At 43.0% G+C, this 19,769-nt stretch overlaps 1 protein-coding gene and 1 non-coding gene across 5 annotated transcripts in view; both read right to left on the reverse strand.

Annotated features, from left to right (window-relative positions):
- The window catches only part of Dcaf5 (DDB1 and CUL4 associated factor 5), an 88,728-nt gene that overhangs the window by 34,890 nt on the left and 34,069 nt on the right, over positions 1-19,769 (reverse strand). For all 4 annotated transcript variants that reach the window (NM_001100718.1, XM_008764782.4, XM_006240279.5 and 1 more), the window contains exon 6: positions 1,664-1,877. In NM_001100718.1, the coding sequence (NP_001094188.1) occupies positions 1,664-1,877 (214 nt within the window). The remainder of the gene's footprint in view (positions 1-1,663; positions 1,878-19,769) is intronic.
- Positions 16,035-16,124, reverse strand: Scarna3 (small Cajal body-specific RNA 3). Its single transcript, NR_106673.1, has one exon. It is a non-coding gene; the product is annotated as a small Cajal body-specific RNA 3 (primary transcript).

A 19,769-nucleotide genomic window follows, 5' to 3' on the forward strand; every position in this document is an offset into this window, starting at 1 on the left:
TCATCTATGTTCATTTATTCTAATTATGGAAATCCCCAAATTCCTTTCGGGTTACCTAGCCTATGACTAAAGGAAGACTGCATAGCAGAGTTCCAGGCTACGGGAGTTCCTGGAGTATAGACACAGGAATGATGTTGGCTATAAAGACAGACTGAGTACAGTGGCAGCTGCTGTGATCCTGCCCACTTACAAGGCTGAGTCATTATGATTGCAAGTTTGAGGCCAGAGTGGGCAGTCCCCCTAACAAATCACTTAAAAACAGCAAAAAGGCCAGGCATGGTGGAGCCATTAATCCAGCACTCAGGAGGCAGAGGCAGGCAGATCTCCGTAAGTTCAAGACCAGCCTGGTCTACAAAGCAAGTTCTAGGACAGCCATGGCAGTTATACAGAGATGAAATACCTCAAACAAAACAAACAAAAAGGCAGCAAAAAGATCCTGTCTGGACTAGTCAAAAGCTGCCAGGTATACAGATCACTGTGAACTAGCCAATGCTGTATCAACCTTGACGATGGAAAGTCAGGGCCTATGAATGAATCGCCTTTGAGAAACTATTTTCTATGACTAGGACAGTAAGACTGTTTGCCCTTGGAACTGTTTGCACACTTAAAATTATAAGCTTAATTGACTAGTTTAACTGTAAATGCATAACTTTTTTTTTTTGGCTATCTTGGAACTTGTTCTATAGACCAGGCTGGCCTCAAACTCAGAGATTTGCCTGTCTCTGCCTCCTGACTGCTAAGATTAATGTCACGCACCACCACTGCCTGGTATAAATCCATACTTATTTCATCCTATCAAGACCTCCCTAAAAGTTGAGCAGAAAAAAATGATTATCAATCCTGATTTACAGTTACAGAAGCTTCTTCTGTCCAGAAAGCTAAATACTACATTGATCAAAGCACTCAAGAGTCACGTCAACAAATCCACAGTGCTCTTACAACAAGACAATGATGAGTTAGCTCTCTTCCTTGTCCCTGAGGACTGAAGAGAAATGTCAAACATAAATCTATTTCCTAATCCACTAGGTTAGATGTCTGTTACTCTGTAAGGGGGATAGGAGCAGACTGAAGACTGACTCAAGGCCAGAGTCAACCACTTGCATCCTCTTTCAACCAAGAAAAACTATTTACTGTGACCAAAACCAGAGTAATTTATCAGAGAGACTATAATGCCTACAAACTCTCCCATTAGGATAAAAGTCATAATAACAGTCAAATAATCAATGAACTCAAAGGCACTCAATGTTTCATTATCATTATATATTAATCTATAAGGTGAAAACAGTTGTATGTTTAAAACATGGCTCTGCTCTCACAGTATCTGCCCCAGTGCCTGCTGGCATGCTGGATAACTACAATCTAGATGATAGTTCCTCATATGCCACGAGCTCCTCTTTCTTCTCGAAATAGCAGATTCTTAGAACCTCAGGATCCATTCACAAATGTGGCAGAGCTAGTTACTCAGACCCATGTTGTAACTAGTCTTGGTTTACAGGGTATGCCCTGTAAGAAATGTACCCCTGGCAACTGGGATAAAGACAACCATGAGGCAAAAATACCAGAATCAGTATTCCCTTCAATAATTCCTCCTTCATGTGGAACAAAAGAGAGATTGAAAGCCAATATACAAAGACATGGGGATTTGGAGGGTGAAGGCACTGACCTGGTCACGATCCCCTGCAAAACAGCAGCTCTTCATAGTGCAAGAGTTGAAGTAACCCTGATTGTCGAACTGGAACACTGGCAGGCGTGAGTGGATATCGTAGAGGACAGGAGGCAGGCGGCGGCGCAGTGCCAGGAGCTGGGTTCCGTTGCTGTTGAATCGCACGCTCATGGCGCTCTGGAGAGACAGGTTGCCACCATAGCGCAGGAGAGAACTGGAAGGCAAAAGCACAGGGATCAAGTCTGAGGCAGACAGGATAAAAGCTTGCAAAACACACTCATTTGCTTCTTCACATGTGTCCAGCCTGTCCTGTAAGGCTTAAGTCAGAGTTCCAACCAAAGGGAAATTAAACGGCACGAGTATCTACTATTAGAATGTATTAGTTATGCTAACAATGGCTCCTTGAAGCCAGGCAGTGATGGTGCAGGCATCTCTGAGTTTGAGGCTAGCCTTGGTCTACCGAGTGAGTTCCAGGACAGCCAGGGATACACAGAGAACCCTGTCTCAAAAAACAAACAAAAACCAAAAGACAAAAGAATGGCCCCCTGGAAACAAACAAAAACATAAACAGGAGGAGAGGAGAGGAGAGTCAAGTCTCTTTGGTTACATTAAAACAAATTCTTTAAAATGTCAGCTGTGGGGCTGATGATATAGCTCAGTGGTTAATTGTACTGGCTGCTCTTCCAGAGGACCCAAGTTCAATTCCCAGCACCCACGTAGCAGTTCACAATTGTCAGGATCTCTAGTTCCAGGGATATGATGCACTCTTCTGGCCTCTGTGGTCACCAGGTACACGAGTGCATAGACATACATTAGGCAGGATACATAAACATAAAATATGATAAATAACTACTCTTGGACCTGAGTTTAATCCTCAGGACTTTCATGGTGGAAGGAGAACACAATACCTGAAAGTTGTCCTTACACACACACAGACACACACACACTAGTTTTTTTGTTTTGTTTTGGTTTTGGTGGGCTGGAGAAACGGGCAGCAGTTAACAGCCTTTCCTTGGGCTCCTCATCCAGAGGACCTGCATTTGATACTGAACACCCACATGGCAGCTTATGATCATCTGTAACTCCAGTTCCATGAGATCTGGCTCCCTCTTCTGGCCTCCAAGGACACCAGCCATACAAGTGGTGCAAAGACATATTCAAAGCAAAACACTCATTTACATAAAATCAAATATAATGTATTTTATAGATTTGTTTTTTATAGCCATGTCTGTTGACGTGCCAAGTCAGCTAGGGCTGCATAGTGAGACTGTTTCAAAAACAAGCTAAAACAGCAAATAACCAAACAAATGAAAGAAAAATTTTTAAAAATTTAATTTTATATATGGGCCAATCAAACAAGTAGCACTAAACAAAGACTTCAATGTAGGCACATCTCCAATTACAATAGGAAGAGTTATACCTGTCTCCTTTTACTTTAAAACAAAGGTGTTTTTTTTTTTTTAATTTATTCATTTGTGTGGTGAGGGGCGTGACCCATGGTGCACATGGAGAGCAGAGGACAGTTTATGGGATTTGGTTCTCACTTCCGCCATTGGTGTTCCAGAGATGACACTCAAACTGTCAGGCTCGGACGCAATGCCCTTACCTACTGAGCCATCTTACTTGTGCTTGCTTCTCTGCTTTTCAAATCCCAAGTTATACTGAACTTTGAAATATGCTTAAGATGAGACATGTACTCTCATTTATCTAGCGTTCCTAAACACTGGTATGTTCTGGTTCACTTATTATGTTATAGTTTGTGTGTGTTTCATGTGTATGTGTGTATGTATATGTATATGTCTGTGCACCACATGTATGTCAGGTGGCCAGAAGAAGGCATTGGATCTCTTGGAACTGGGGTTAATGACAGCTATCAGACAGATGCTGGGACTCAAATCCAGGGTTTGCAAGAGCTCTTAACCTCTGAGCCATCTCCATAGTCCCTCAACAGAATTCTTGATTACTTGGACCTTATCCTACAGAGGGATGACTGCTCATGCCACAACCCTGTTCTCTTTTGTATCTCTGATTCACTTAAGTCAGGCTATGTGTGTCAATGATACCATAGAAAAGAATGCCACACCAAAGCTAATAACTTGTTCTGTTTTACACAGACATTGTGGCATTTATAGAGAAGCGGTCTTGGTCTGAGGGATGTTATATAGTTGGTAGAATGTTAGCCTAGCATCCACAAGCCCTGGGTTCCATCCCCGGCATTGAGCAGACTGGGAGTAGCAATGCGTGCCTATAGTCCTGGCAACAAGTGGGAGGCCAGCATGAAGACATAAAGGGAAGGAGAGAAAGAGAGGCAGGAATGGCATGGGGGTTGGAGTGAGGGTATTCCAATAGTTTTAAGAGAAAAAATTTTAAGTTCTAAAAATCAATTAAGAGACCTAAATATTGGTGCACGCACCTTTAATCCCAGAACAAGGGGTTGGGGGTGGGAGCGGGTGAGAGCAGTGCCTTTACCTGCTGAACATCAGAGACCAATGCCTTTACCTGCTGAGCATCTCTCTGGCTCTTGCTTCCTTTTTAACCCCCAAAGTTTATATTTAGCTTTGAAATGTACTTTGGTTAATACACATAGTTTCAGTTGTATAGCTTCACTAAGGGGTTACATGTTTTTGTTGCATTATTTTTCTGTAGTTTCATAATGTTTATAACTTTTTTTAAAGATTTATTTTATTTAATGTATGTGAGTACACTGTAGCTGCCTTCAGACACACCAGAAGAGGGCATCGGTTCCCATTACAGATGGTTGTGAGCCACCATGTGGTTGCTGGGAATTGAACTCAGGACCTCTGGAAGAGCAGTCAGTGTTCTTAACTGCTGAGCCATCTCTCCAGCCCTGTTTATAACATTTTTAAAGTAACACAGTGTGATGGTTTGCATATCTTGGCCCAGGGAGTGGCACTATTAGAATCTGTGGCCCTGTTGGAGAAAGTGTGTCAATGTGGGCGTGGGCTTTAAGACCTTCCATCCCAGCTGCCTGGGAACAAGTCTTCCACTAGCAGCCTTCAGGTGAAGATGTGGAACTCTCAGCCCCTCCTGCACCATGCCTGCCTGGATGCTGCCATGCTCCCACCTTGATGATAATGGACTGAACCTCTGAACCTGTTAGCCAGCCCCAATGAAATGCTGTCCTTATAAGAGTTGTCTTGGTCATGGTGTCAGTTCACAGCAGTAAAGTCCTAAGACACACAGTGTGCTTCTAAATGACTTCTTCTGCTGATGAGGTTCTAACTTGCCTGAAGATGACCTACGGGAAGAATGGTCCTGAAAATGGCCATGCAGGAGTGGCTGCCAACCTGGCACAGTCATAAACACAACCTGCCAACACCAGCTGCAGCCATGCCTTCTGCACCCTCCCCAAGCAATCTTCTCACCAAGGGAGGAATGCTGTGGTACTGTGGCTGTGTGCAGAAACAAGGTCTGGATAAAACAGCTTGCAATCCTCTTGGGTGGAATGGATGGAAGAGAGCAAAGACAAAAACCATTCCCAGAACTTCAAGTACCAAGGAGAAGACTAGAATCCCAAGTCCCCAAGTGATAAACTCTGCAAAGAAATACATGATCTTATAATGTCACACTCACTCACTCATACACAGAGAAGGAAAGGACTGGGCTGTTGGAGCCCAGGCATTTCCTTTATAGGGTGCCCTGGCTGCCACAGGCATGCAGTGTTATCTAAACACTGAGTTCAAAAACAATGAGAGGCTTTCAATCTACAGTCAGCAAGGAGCTTGCAAATAAGCCAGCATCTGTGGAACTGAGGGTGGGTGAGGGGTGGAACAAGACTCAACAGAAACAAACTTGGCTGGCACAGCCAGCACAGCAGCAGAGTTTACATCAGCTCAAGTCCCTGACAGGAAGTGGGCCTCTGCCAAACTCCCTTCTCACCAGTTAATAGCTATCCTCTTTGTCCATTCCAGTCAGGCCTGAAGAGGACCCTGCCCAGCACTGGCCGGTGGGTCTATTCCATCCCTACCCAAGATCTTTGACTTGCCATTTGTAATTTGGTTAGAATGCAGGAGTGTGGCTCCAGTAATGTTTCTTCCTCCCGCATTTGTGGGTAGGAACACTAATCTCTCAACCAAGAAGAGTACACAAGAATCTGCTGTAGTTTGGAGTGACAAAACAGGACCCCTTCCAGGAGAATGGAATAGGAATGACAGATTTTGTCAGGTGAAAAGGCTTAAAAACTATTTGTCGGGTTGGGGATTTAGCTCAGCGGTAGAGCGCTTGCCTAGCGAGCGCGAGGCCCTGGGTTCGGTCCCCAGCTCTGAAAAAAAGAAAGAAAAACAACAACAACAACAACAAAAAAAACTATTTGTCTTCATAGTCAGGATATGGTAATGTTAAAGATTCTACATTTCAGTTCTAAAATGATGGCTCAGTGGTTAAGAGCATGAACTACTCTTCCAGAGGGCCTGAGTTTGGTTCTCACCACACAGGTTGGGTGACGCACAACCACCTGCAACTTTTGCTCCAGGGGATTTAGTGCCTTCTTCTGGCCTCAGTGTACAAATCCACACCCCCCACCCTCACACAAAGTCATCCAGAGACCAAGCGTAATGGTGTATACCTATAATTCCAAAACTCAAAAAGATACTATTCGAAGGTTAGCAGATAGAGGGAGGATTTTTTTTATTGAAAATTTTTTTGTTTGTTGTGAAACATTTTTCTACAGAGTCCTGATTGTCCTGTAATCTATGCTGTAGACTAAGCTGACCTCAAATTCATTGAGACCCACCTGCCTCTGCCTCCACAGTGCTTGGAGTAAAGGTGATCTAGAACATTTTAAAATGTAGGTTTCCACAGGACTCGGCTTTGCCACTCTTGGCTCCGTTTCCAAAGGACTCTACACTGAAATACACACACCCACGTTCACTGCGGCTCTGTTCAGAGTAACTGGGAAGCGGAGTCAGTCCGGATGTCTATCAACTGATGGATAATAAAAGTTGGTACCTGTACACCAGAAAATTTTATTCATTCTTATTTGTAAAGACAACTGAAGTTATGAAATTTGCAAGAAAATGTATGGAATTAGAAAATGTTATTCTGGGCTGGAGAGATGGCTCAGCAGTTAAGAGCACTGGCTGCTCTTCCAGAGGTCCTGAGTTCAAATCCCAGCAACCACATGGTGACTCACAACCTTCTGTAATTGGATCTGATGCCCTCTTCTGAGCGAAAGTGTACTCACATACATGAAATAAATAAATCTTTAAAAAACAAAGAAAAATATTATTCTGAGTGTCATAACCCAGCCCCCTCCCCATATGTTCACTAGAACATAATCCTAGCTTTGAATTTTTAGATTTGTGTGTTTAATTTGGAATTTCTATAAAGGCCAGGAAGCTAAAAGCAGCTCCTAATGGGGTCAGTGAGGCGTCCGGCAGGGTGTGCAGGGGTAGTAGTGGTGGCAGAGGGCTCAGGGATAAGAGTGCAGGGGACATTTTGGGTGTACAAAGGTTTATGTGGGGATGAGGGGCAGAGGAGAGAACATGGTAAGGAGAAAGTTACCCAAAACCAAGGACATTTGAAAAAGCTGTATGGAGATCTAGAGAGATGGTTCAGCAAGTGACCTGGTAACCCTCGATCCACCCTCAGACTCCTACAAGTTATCCTATGACACCACATATGACACACACCATGCCATGTACCCATTCATCCATGTATACATAAATAGATGTAATAAATTAGCTTACTTTGTAATTAAAGGAAAAAAGGTTTGAATGATGCTGCTTCTAGATCACTAAATGAAAATCCATTGCCAGGTATGGGATGCTTCCCTAGTCACTGACTGGGAGACCCCAAAGGACCCCACCCTAAAGAATACATGCTGTTACCATTGCTCTTGGTTGCCTACTAGAACTATATGGTGAGGGCCTGTTGCTGAAGACCCTACAAAGCTTGGGTGCAATACAGAGAAGTCAAGCTTTGAATGGAAACACTCGCTTGCATAGTGCTGAAAGGTGCTGGGCAGGCTGCCAGGGGAGAAACACCATCAAAATATCTTACTGCAGGGAGCCCTGCATGCTATGCCAAAGTACCAGCTCCCAGGCAAGACATGCCTCTGGTGCAATAGGGACCTGTTATGGAGGTGACTGACTCACACTCTCATTGACTGACCACGCTCACAGGAGGTACCTACTCCTCGTACTGTAATCTGGTTAAAGGATCATGGCTGGGAAGATCATAGACTCTAGGGAAGAACACATTACTATTGCTTGCTTAATGTACATGTTGTTAAGTGGCCTTTTAAATATCCATGAGTGTTACACTTTCTCTTTCCTCTGTGTATGTATGTGTGTCTATGTATGGGTGCTTAAATGTGGGGATCAGTTTTCCTCGAACCACCTGGGTCCAGGGTTGTTCAGATCATTAGGCTTTGTGACAAGTGACTTTACCCACTGAGCCATTGGGACAGCTCTAAATATTTATACCCACAGGTGAGCTCTGCTCTCAGCCTTGGTCAGAGAATCACTGTACAGTGGGTAGCAGTTAATGTGAGACTCCTAACTGAATTAAAATGCAGAGAGAAATGACTGGGTGCTTAGCCTCAACAGGACATGCCTTCCACTCCTGCAGGGCTTGGGGGACACTGAAGAGGTGAGGAGAATAACATAGGAGTGTTTTCAAGTGCTCGGGGAACATGGCACGGCCACTGTACCCCGACAGCATGTCAACATTCCATCACGAGCTCCACCCTGGTGGAGGAGCTACTGCAGTTACTGGTTACTGGGAGAAGGAGCCTTTTCTTTAGTAGTATAGCAACTGGTGAGCTGCTCTGACACCCTCATGAGCCAACACCCACACTCATGCAAGCAACTTTAATGAAACACGTGACTTTAATCCCAGCACTCAGGCAGAGACAGAATCTCTGTGAGGCTAGCTATGGACAGCTCTAGGACATCTAGGGTTCTATAGCAAGACCCTGTCCAAAAAAGAAAGAAAAAAAGGGGAAAAAAAAAACCAAAATGGAAGGAAGGAAGGAAGGAAGGAAAAGGCAGGAGACTTGCTGGGGTGAAAGGTTGAGTGGCAGTGGGAGGGATAAGACAGGACAATGAGGGGCTGAATATGATCAGAATATATTATATACACATATGAAGTTGTCAAAGAACAAACATTTTTACCGGAGACTTCTCAGAAATGCAATTCCATTATGGAAAGGGGATGAGCAAGGTGGAGAAAGGTTACAGTCTCAATGAAATGCCAATCAAGCAGCGTGGAAAAGTTTCCAGCCTCTTGTCTATTGCCAGAAAGCTGCTTCTGAGGTATCACTGTCCCAACAGTACCTGCAATGTCTGTTTCTCCCACCCTCCTTCCTCAACACATTCCCTGAAAAAGAACATTTTCATTCCTCTATAAGAACTGAGTGATTTTATAAAAGAATGTTTTTTTTCTATCCTGATTTGCTCTCATAAAACCCGTTTTTTATTACTTTTGAGAGAGGTCTTCTCTATGCAGTCCTGGCTATACTGGAATTTACTATGAAGACAAGTCTGGCCTTGAACTCAGAGAAATTTGCCTGCTTCTGCCCTGCCTCTGCCTCTGCCTCTGGAGCGCTGAGTGCCGAGATTAAAGGTGTCCATCAGCGCCACTTGGCTCAGAACACTGAGGACAAAGATGACACTGTCTCTGCCGTTCACAGTAATGCCTGCCATTGCACACCTAAATCTGAGCGGCACCTGAAGCTCTGGTCAGCACACTACACTGAGTCAAGTAAAAACATCCCTAAAAGAACAACAGAAGGTTATTTCCAAAACATTTTCAACCAGTGACTTGCTGCACAATGTAACAAGAGCACATAGGAAGTGATGTAAAGACCAGCAGCAAAAGACCTGAGACCACAGGCAGGACGGCAGGTGGAGCAGCCTGAGCCTGACAGTGCACTCCAGGACTTGGTGTGCTCCTTGTTGTTGTTTAAGGTACAGGAAGAAAGTACGGAGCTCTTTACTGCTCTAGTAGGATAAAGACACTTAGGCAAGATAGAGAAAAGAAACAGGCCAAGGAAGTGACTGGGAATGTCATGTCCAGATCAATATGGGTGTCTCAGTGGTCTACTGCTGTAAAGAGATACATGACTCTTAGAAAGGAAAGCATTTAACTGGGGCTGGCTTAAAAGTTTCTGAGGTGTAGTCCACTGTCACCATGGCAGGGAGCATGGCAGGAAGCCCGGCAGCATGCCAGCAGATATGGTACTGGAGAAGGAGCTGAGGGTTCTACATCTGGGTCCACAGGCAGCAGGAAGAGAGATAGCCAGTGGGACTGCATTGGGAACCCCAGAGCTCACCTCCAGTGATGTGCTTCATCCAACAAAGCTGTGCCTCCTATTCCTTTCAAACAGTACCACTCCCTGGTGGCACTGAAATCTGAGCCTATGGGGGAATTCTTGTTCAAACTACCACAGAGGGAAACTGACAAAACTGCCAAGCGTAGACCCTTCGAAATACATTAGCATAAATCCACGACTATGTAACTTATTGAAAGCTGCCTGATGTTGTTAGCAAGATTTCCAGTACACACTGGCACAAATTTCTCCACGATGTTAATGTCTGGGTCAAGGTACTGCTTACTATTCCAACTCAGACACCAGAGTTTGTTCTGATTGCAAGCACAGGCAAAATTGAAGCCAGTCACAGTAAGAAAATCTCTCCACATCAGTTTCTGCTTTAGAATGACCAATGTGGAACCTGAAGCATTGTAATCTCTAATTAACATACAGAATACTAAAAGATGTTAGAAATAGCTCTAACTATTTTACTGTGTTTAACAGTTCAATGAATGCCAAAATATTTGTTTTGGATGAGGTGGAGGGAAAGAACCTCTCATTTCCCCTTCTTCTGTTTGCCCCATCTCCACAAAAGATGGCTCTTTTCTCTTCCCCTCGTCTCTCTCTTCATTTCCAGACTGTGTACGTCTCACTGTGCTTCCCATACTGGCCTTATATCCCTAGACCCAATATCAAGCTTCTGACCACAAGATGCTTTTGTTTTTCCAAAATAGTCTGAGCCTTATTCTTGAGAATGAAACCACCCTGAGGGGGTCAGACCTTCTGAACAACTAGCCTGAGAAAATTACACAATAAACTACGGTCTATGGCTGAACAAATTTACTGTCCCCTGAAGATGATTCATTAGGAGTTTGATAGACCTTGAAACATCTAGAACTTAAATATCTAGAGTACCTAGATATTTAGTATTTAATATCTAGGACATCAAGAAATTCAAATTTTACTGAAGGAATTAAAGTTCTGGCAAAGATATCTTTGCATAATCAAATGGAACACTTAGCCCATCTATGAGGAAAACATGGATGGTGGGCATCGAAGTCATTTCTAATCTTTATTTATAGAAAAGGAACTTCCCTGACTGGAAGTATTCTAGATCCCAGTTTATTTTTAATTTTGGAGTCCAAAGATCCTAAAACCCTTAAGAAATTAAGAGGTAGTGCCGTAAAAGACTTCTTCTAGATTAGTTATGACTTTCCCATGACATCAGGGACCCACTGAGTTCTTCAAGTGTCTTGTTTTATTCAAAACCCCACTGGGTGTTCTGGCAAACACCTGTGATACTATCACTTGGTGGGGAATGGGGGAGTTATGGCAGGATGATCACAAGTTTGAGACCATATAATCTCACCAAAAAAAAAAAAAAAAAAAAAGAAAAGAAAAAAAAAAGAAAAAAAAAGAAAAAAGAAAAAGAAAGCAGCAGCAGCAGCAGCAGCAGCACACAAACCAAAGAAGCAACTTTCAAAATACCCACACAGGGCATGGCTGTGCATGCCTTTAATCCCAGCACTCAGGATTGGCTGAAGAAGGGGGGATTACTAAGAAGTTGAGGCCAGCTTGGTGTACAAGATGAGATTCTGCCTAAAAACAGATATCTTTACTCTGCTTTAGCATAAGCTTTGTGAAACAGAGACCAGGTGTGTAATCTGCTCCACACAGCATCAGCCCTGACTGCAGGGTAAAAGCTAGGAAAAGACCAGTCAGTGGGTAATGGTGGGGTGGGGGAGAGGAGGGGGAAGGGAGAAGGGTTGAGATGGAAGTTGCTACTAGCAACAGGGATGGTATAGTACAGGAGTGGGTAGGAAGATCTGAAGGTGGAGAGTCAGGAGATGTGCACACAGCACTGGATGACAAGACCACGGAACATAGGAAAGAAACAAGAGGGGGAGGAGCCTGAAAGATCCCAAGCAGGAAAGGATCAGGAAACAATATTTACAATTTGATAGCCTGTGAGAACTTTTAGGGAGAAAACCCTGAAAATGAAAGGCAGAGAGGTCAGAGTATGGCTAATGAGACAGATGATGCAGGAGAAGATGTGCTTCATACAGAAGCCGCTCTCAAGAAAGATCTTGAAAAGCCAGTTGCTTTGGCTAACAGTGACTGCTGCACCACGGTTTCCAGATATTTTTATATCTTTGAATAAATGCATTTTATGCAGCTTCCCAGCACATCCACATTTATGTACACAGATCACCATTATATGCAATGTATTAACTTTCTATTTTACTTGCTTTAGTATTTAACAAATTCTGTATGACCAGTTGATTTCAGGCTGTACTAGATTAATAAAAGAACTTGCTACTAAAGTTCCTTCCTACCATATTTTTGTTTTAATTTTTAAAATTTTATTAATTTTAGGGTTATGACTGTTTTGCCTGCTTTTGTGTCTGTGCCCATTGTGTGCAATGTCAGAGGTAGAAGGCAGATCTCTTGGGACTGAGTTACAAATGGTTGGTTTATAAGTTATCACGTGTGTGCTGGGAACAGAACCCAGGAATAAACTGGTTTGAATGTACTATCTAAAAGACCAGGAGTAGCAGTTACAAAAGTCTTCACTTAGACTATAAAAATAAAAATTTTTAAAATCCTAAACTAGACAAGGTGCCATACTTTTCATCCCAGCACTGGGAAGGCAGAAGCAGGCCCATTTCTACCAGTCTAAAGTCGTCTGGGACTACATGGTGAGTCCCAGGGCAGCCAATGCTACAGAGTGAGACCCCCCTTTTCTTTCTTTTCTCTCTCTCTCTCTCTCTCTCTCTCTCTCTCTCTCTCTCTCTCTCTCTCTCCCCCCCCCCTTCATTTATACTCACTTTACATCTTGCTCACTGATGTCCCCTTCCTGGTTACCCCTCCCACAATCCTTCCTTCTGCCCCCTCCCCTTCTTCTCTGAGAGGGTGGGGGCACTCCCTGGTATCCCCCAATCCTGGCACATCAAGTTGAGACCCTGTTTAAAAAGGTTTACACAGCTCCTGACACTTGCCTGCCCAGTAAGTTCAAAGGGAGAGGCTTTGGGGAAGTACTGTGGTGAAGGCTTAAAATACTAACACTCAAAAATTAAGCAGGAAGATCACAAGTTCAAGGCCAGTCTGGGGGTTGGGGATTTAGCTCAGTGGTAGAGCGCTTGCCTAGGAAGCGCAAGGCCCTGGGTTCGGTCCCCAGCTCCGAAAAAAAGAACCAAAAAAAAAAAAAAAAAAAAAAAGCCAGTCTGAGCTACATAAAATTCAATTCCAGTGAATAAAAAATAAAATCTTGTCTCAAGCAAAACAAAACAACCCCCCACAAATACACAAAAGTGAGGAGGGACTGGAGAGGTGCTTAGTGCCGAGGAGTATGCGTAGCTCTTGCTGAGGACCTGGGTTCGGTCTCCAATACCCACAAGGTGGCTCACAAACACCATAAATGAGGACACAAAACTCTAGTTCCAGAGGATCTGATGTCCTCTCCTGGCCTCCACCAGAGCCAGCACCAGTCATGCAAGACACTCACACACGTAAAGTAAGTCTTTAAAAAGATAGACACTATAGGGAGCAAGTACTGCTGGGTGAGCCTGAAAGTCTGAGCTGGGTCCCTGGAGCCCATGCAGGCAGAGGACGAGAAACCTGCTTCACAGTGCTGTCCACAGACCATAGGTCTGCCAACTTAGAAGCAAATCCAACCTCTCTAGGCACCTTCCATTGTAGGAGAAAAGCCAAGTTGCTAAAATTGCTTACAGAATATTTACTTAAAACCACTGGTTTTTTTTTTCCCATTTAAAATCTGATTTATTTATTTATCTTTGGGGAGGGGCACATGCTGATGTGTTTATAAAAAGATAAAGAGAGGATATGTCCCAGTCCCTGGTTTTAGCACCAATGCTGTTTTAAAAGATAGGGGGAGAGGAGAGCCAGGATATGTTCTAAAGAGGTCTGGGGAAAGGGGGTGCCTCTGTGAGTCCACGCTGAGGCATCCCTTTCCCCAGAGGGACCAGTCACAGGATGGTATAGTATAGAATAGTTTATTCAAGGCATGGGGAGGGAGTTAAGAGGATAGTAGGGCACAGCGAGAGAGTAAGAGAGAGGAGGAGAGGAGAGGAGAGGAGAGGAGAGGAGAGGAGAGGAGAGAAGAGAAGAGAAGAGAAGAGAAGAGAAGAGAAGGAGAGGAGTAGAGGCCGGCCATGAGCACGTGGAGAGAAGCGGGGAGGGGAATGGAGAGAGAAGGGACAGAGGGGGAAGAGGGTAAAAGCAAGAGCAAGAGAACAAACCCACTAGTTCTTAACCTGTGGGTTTACCCTTTGGTAAACCTCTAACTCCAAAAACATTTACATTATGATTCACAACAGTAACAAAACTGCAGTTGTGAAGTAGCAATGAAAATAATCTTATGGTTGGGGTCAGCACAGCATGAGGGACTGAATTAAAGGGTCACAGCATTAGAAAGGATGAGAACCACAGCTCTAGACCAACAGTTCAATCTCTGGGTATAAATTTCATTAAAGAGCACTTAAACCAAGCAACCTGATGTTTGATAATCATGAGGTCTAGAGGACATGTGAGCCTGGAGTCCACCAATAAGCAACTGATTTCACAGTGCCACCTTGTGCCTTAAAACTAGAAAGCAACTTTACAAGAATACCTGGCCTTGTCTCTTACACTCAAAGTCCAATAAGAATATGTGTACCTCCCGCTAAGGTCTCTGTTATTACACTTCAAATGTACACACTGCTACGCTGGAGAGGTTGAAACAAGATTAGACTATGTAGTCTTCATCCTACGCACATCCTAAAAAGATCACTAAAAACAAACTATTTAGGTTTGAGTAGTTCTCTGGGCTCATTCAACATTCACTAAGTTCCATTAATATCAAGTTCTATGCTACACACTAGAGATTAAAGATGCATAAAAGAGTCCTGTCCTTTAAAATTCAGAAAAAAAAAATCAAGAACTGTAGAGCAGGTTAATATACCTCTTTCTGGGTAGCAATCCTTGCACCTGGGAAAGGACAGCAATTGGTTTTACATGATGCACATGCACACAAAATACCCATAAACATAAAACAAAATTTTAAATAAATCAAAAAGAAAAAGAGTACAAATTATCACCTGTTTGTTTATATTTAGGATAAGAGTATCTAGGAAGAAAGACTGTGCAGAAGGACAAACTGCTTAAGCAGTTCTTTTTTTTAATCTAGTAAAATAAGATTATTCATTCAAAAATTATTTATAATTTTATATCATCCTACACAATATATGTTCCGAGTATATGAATATGAACAAAGATAACCCAAGCAAGCTAGAAGACAACAGCAGAACATGTTTAGGGATCTGCTCTAAACACAAAATGCCGAGTGAAGATCTTGCCAGTGGCCCACAGCTATGGGAGGAAGGTAGCGGCTGTAAGATGGAGAGAGGCTGCTGGGCTCGAGGGGCCAGGCAGGACTTTAGGATTTCACCCAGAAAAACTGTAAGAGTGAGAACAGCATCAATAAAAGCAACAAAGACCGGAACGGCTCACTGGGGAGAAAGCAGGCGACAAGTGTGTCAGTAGGTGGAACACATGTCGTATTGTCTGGTAAGGATGAGAGGGAAGAGAGACAGACTAGCTGAGCCAGGTATGGGGCTCATTCTTGTAGTAAGCACTGGGAAGGACGGCACAGGAGGACCGCCAGGTATTAAGGCTATCTTGGGCTCCACAGTGATACTTGTTACAAAATACAAAGAAAATATGAGAAGGAAAGAAAGAAGGAGTAGAAAAGAGAGGGTAGAAAGAGGAAGAGGAGCTAACTAGCTAGCTTCTGACTAGAGCTAATTGACGAGGAGGCCTGTTTTTCTGCTGTAGATTTAAGCTTCTGGGTTCTCCTAATCCTGTTCTCTCTTTTCCCTTCAAGTCAGCTCTCTACAGTTAACAGGGTCATTACAAGCACTGGACTCACCGGGAATAAGGTAAATACTCAATGAAGTAATAGTAGTCTTGGATTTTTTTTCTCTTTTTTTTTTAACAGTAGTAACTTCACTTCATTTCCTTTTTGTTTGTTTTTTGTAATACGTTACACTTAATCAGCAGATACTGAACAAAATAATAAGGAAAAACAGTAAGTAGAGTGACAGTCTAAAAGTTGTATGGAGGTGAACGATCAGACTTAGCCAACTATTCTAAGTCAGACAGAGACCTCCATATTCATGTAGGACCGCTGCCTTCTGCAGACAAAGGCATTTTCTCCTTTGTCTACATGGTTGGTTTTGCAGCTTCCAGTTTGAATTCTTTTTGGTCAAACTTATTGTTCCTAGATAAGCTAGGGATGTACCTCGTTGGTAGTGTGTTTATGCAGTGTGATGCCCTGGTTGGTCCTCAAGCACCACACACAACAGTTAACATGACCTAGTACTATGCATTAACTCTACATGTACATAGTTAAATATGTTACTTCATAAGTATACACCAATGAACCACACCCAGATCAAGATACGACTTCAAGCTCAGTCAATGTCCTACTCTGGGATACCACTATTCTAACACCTATAATCCACCTGTCCTTAGATTCCACACAAATGGAATCACAGAGGACAGGTTCCTTTGTAGCAGTCTTCTTTCACTCAAAACTATAACCATGAGGCTCACCCACATCTACATGTTGTGAGTATCACCAGGTGCTCTTTCGTAGTTACCCAGGGTTTTATTATATGGCTACTGCACACTCTGCTTACCCACTTTCCTTTAGTGGACATTTAGGCTTGTTTCAGCTTTTGACTACGATAAATAAGGCATCTGGGATACTCCTGTATTTATCCGCAGTGGAAGCACACATTCTTAGGGAGATCTAAGAGTGAAGTTGCGTTATGTTTAGCCTTAAGAGATACTGTCTGTAAGTAGTACCTACTTAGAGCTGTCTAAAGTATGATGGCTTCCTTAGTTTCACAGCCCGGCTAACACTCCCGTCGTTTTCCACTGTAATAATCCCAATCATTGTCGGTTAACTCGTGCATAACGAAGTTGAAAAGCTTTAACCTTTAACTTTTCTTCCTTCCTTTTTTTATAGTCTCATTAACTTTGGGCTGGCCTTGAACTTGCTGTTCAGATAAAGACGACCTTTAATTCCTGATCTTCTATGCTTCCACCTCTCATGTCCTGGGGTTACAGTTGTGAGCCAGAAATTTTAAACTTTCAAAACTACGGTCTGTTTGGTTACCTTACTTGATAAAGCATTACTGTTGGCTTTAAAGAATGGAACTCAAGGACTGGTGGGCTAGCTCAGTGATTAACAACACTGGTTGCTTGTCCAGAGGTCCTGGGTTAGCTCCCCAGCACCCACAACTTACCAGCACTCACAGCTTACAACTATTTGTAACCCCACTTTCCAGGGAGTCCTACACATTCTCCTGACCTCTTGGGACACCAGACACACACATAGCTTGCAGACATTCATGTAGGCAAAAATACCCATATACATTCAAAATGGAATAAACAATTAAAATTACTCAAAAACGGAATTCTATCTTTTATAGGTTCATACTTTTTATATACTCTGGATATAAGTTTTTACTAAATATATGTATTATATAGTGCCTGTCCTTGGCTTATCTTTTCACAGATGATGCTGTCTTTAACATTAATGAAATCTAGTTTAGTAATATTTTTCTTTTTTCTGTTTTGCATTTTTGAGACAGGGTCTCTCAGTGTAGCCCTGGTTGTCCTGAATTCTATAGACTAGGCTGCCCTTGAACTCAGATATCTGACCACCTCTACCTCCTGAGTGCTAGGATTAAAGGTATGCACCACACCACTAGGCCTTATTAATGCTTTTCTTTTATGTATAGTACTTTTAGAGGTCTTTTGGGGAAAAAAGTAAGTAACAGTGAGTGTGTGCATGTGGGCTCAAGTGCTTAAGGGGACCAGAGGTGTCTAACTGCTATTTAAGTAATCTGTCTTGGGCCTGGAGAGATGGTTCAGTGGTTAATGGCACATACTGTTCTTCCAGAGGACCTAAGTTCGATTCCCAGCACCCACATCTGGAAGCTCACAGCTGCCTGTACCTCCAGCTTCAGGGGATCTGATATCCCTCTGTCCTCACTCAGACACAGACAGATACACATAAATAAATAATAAACTTTTAGGAAGGAAGGAAGAAATGAAATGAAATCTGACAAGGTTGGGCATGCTGATATGCCCCTGATTCTAGCATTTAGAAAACGGAGGCAGAGGCACGCAGCTCTCTGGTCATATTGTGAATTCCAGGCAGCCAGAGCAACATAGAAAGATCCTATCTCAAATTCTTTGTCTACTGATAGTCTTGTACACTGAGGTCAAGGTTACAGGAGCCTCATTCTTTCAAATTGTAACAAATATCAAAAGCTTTGATGCTGACACCAGGCTCTAACATTTCATAATAGTATGAGGAACCTACAGGTGCAATATGGCAAAAATTGTTTAGCTAAACTAAAATTAAGACTCTAAATTATCAAGTGATACAAAAGAAAACACATTAAACCTGTTCCTGGGAGAACAAAAGAAAGAAAATAGTGGAAATTAAAAGAAGAAAAATGAATAGAGACAGATGAAGCAAGTATTAATTAATCACAATTATGTGGCAAAACTGCTTGACCTACCTAAGAGAAGGAGGGGAAAGAAAGGGGGCAGGGGAAAAAGAGGCAACGAAAGTAAAAAGGAAGAACATAGATTAAGAGAGGTCAAAAAAGAAGAGGAGAGATGAGTGGGTGATACTTCAAGCTTAGTTCAATACTTACTTCAATACTTAGTTATTGATTTTTGAGTAATTTCAAGCTAAATAAATACCTGTGGTACCCAGTGCAAGAAGTTACCATTTGTTGTTCTCTACTCAGGTAGGATTGGCACAGGTCTCAAAGAGCAGACACTTTAACCTAATGCTCTCAAGAGCCAGACCAGGTCCTAGGAGCAATTTCCTCTGAGAGTTAGTTGTGCCATGGTTTCCTTTTCTGTTGGAATAAAACACTGACCAAAAGCAACTTGGGGAAAAAGGGGTTTATTTCGCTTGCAGGTTACAGACCATCAGCAAGGGAAGCCAGGGAGGAACCTAGAAGCAGGAGCCGAAGCAAAAACCACAGAGGAAGGCTCCTTACTGATTGCTCCCAAGATACCTTTCTGCTACCTCTTCCCAGGACCACGTGCACAGGGTGGCACCACCCCCGTGGGCTAGCTCCGATATCAATCAGCAAGCAAGAAACTGTCTCACAGACACGCCAGTCTGATGGAGGCAGTTCCTAAACTCAAGTTCCCTCTTCCCAGATAAGTCCAGGTTGTGTCAAGTTGACAAAACCTAACCACACAGTTAAGTTGCTCACTGACCACTCTCTCACATGTCATTTACACAATACCTGAGGTACCATCTTATAAGGTAAATCTTTATAGAACTCCTGACTTGCCTAGTTTTATTATTAAGACAGAAAGAATCACCCCCCCGCCCCCATTATCCTTGTCAAAGCTAGAGACGGCCACCTGACGTAAAACTAACAGTTCCTGACAGAAACTAAAAAGGTGGAACGGGAAGGAGATGCTGGGTGAATAGACAGCTAAACAGGCGATGAAGGAGTCAGACGGGCAGAGTAACAGCGGGGCAAGCTTTGCTTTCTCTCAATTCTCTAGACAGTAGAGAACCTCAGTTCTAAAGACTGCCAAGGCTACCGCAGGCGTCCCAGCATGGCATACGTGGGGTGCTGGTATTGACAAAGGAGGATGGCTATGAAAAGACATCAGAAACCGTCATGAAATCAATGACATCTTGTCTGATGTCTTGTTTGAACATGTATCTAGTGGGTGTGAAGTTCTCTCTTTTTTTTGTCAATTATATGAAGTTTCCCTATG

Source organism: Rattus norvegicus, chromosome 6, assembly GCF_036323735.1.
Source record: "Rattus norvegicus strain BN/NHsdMcwi chromosome 6, GRCr8, whole genome shotgun sequence".
Classification (NCBI taxonomy): Eukaryota; Metazoa; Chordata; class Mammalia; order Rodentia; family Muridae; genus Rattus; species Rattus norvegicus.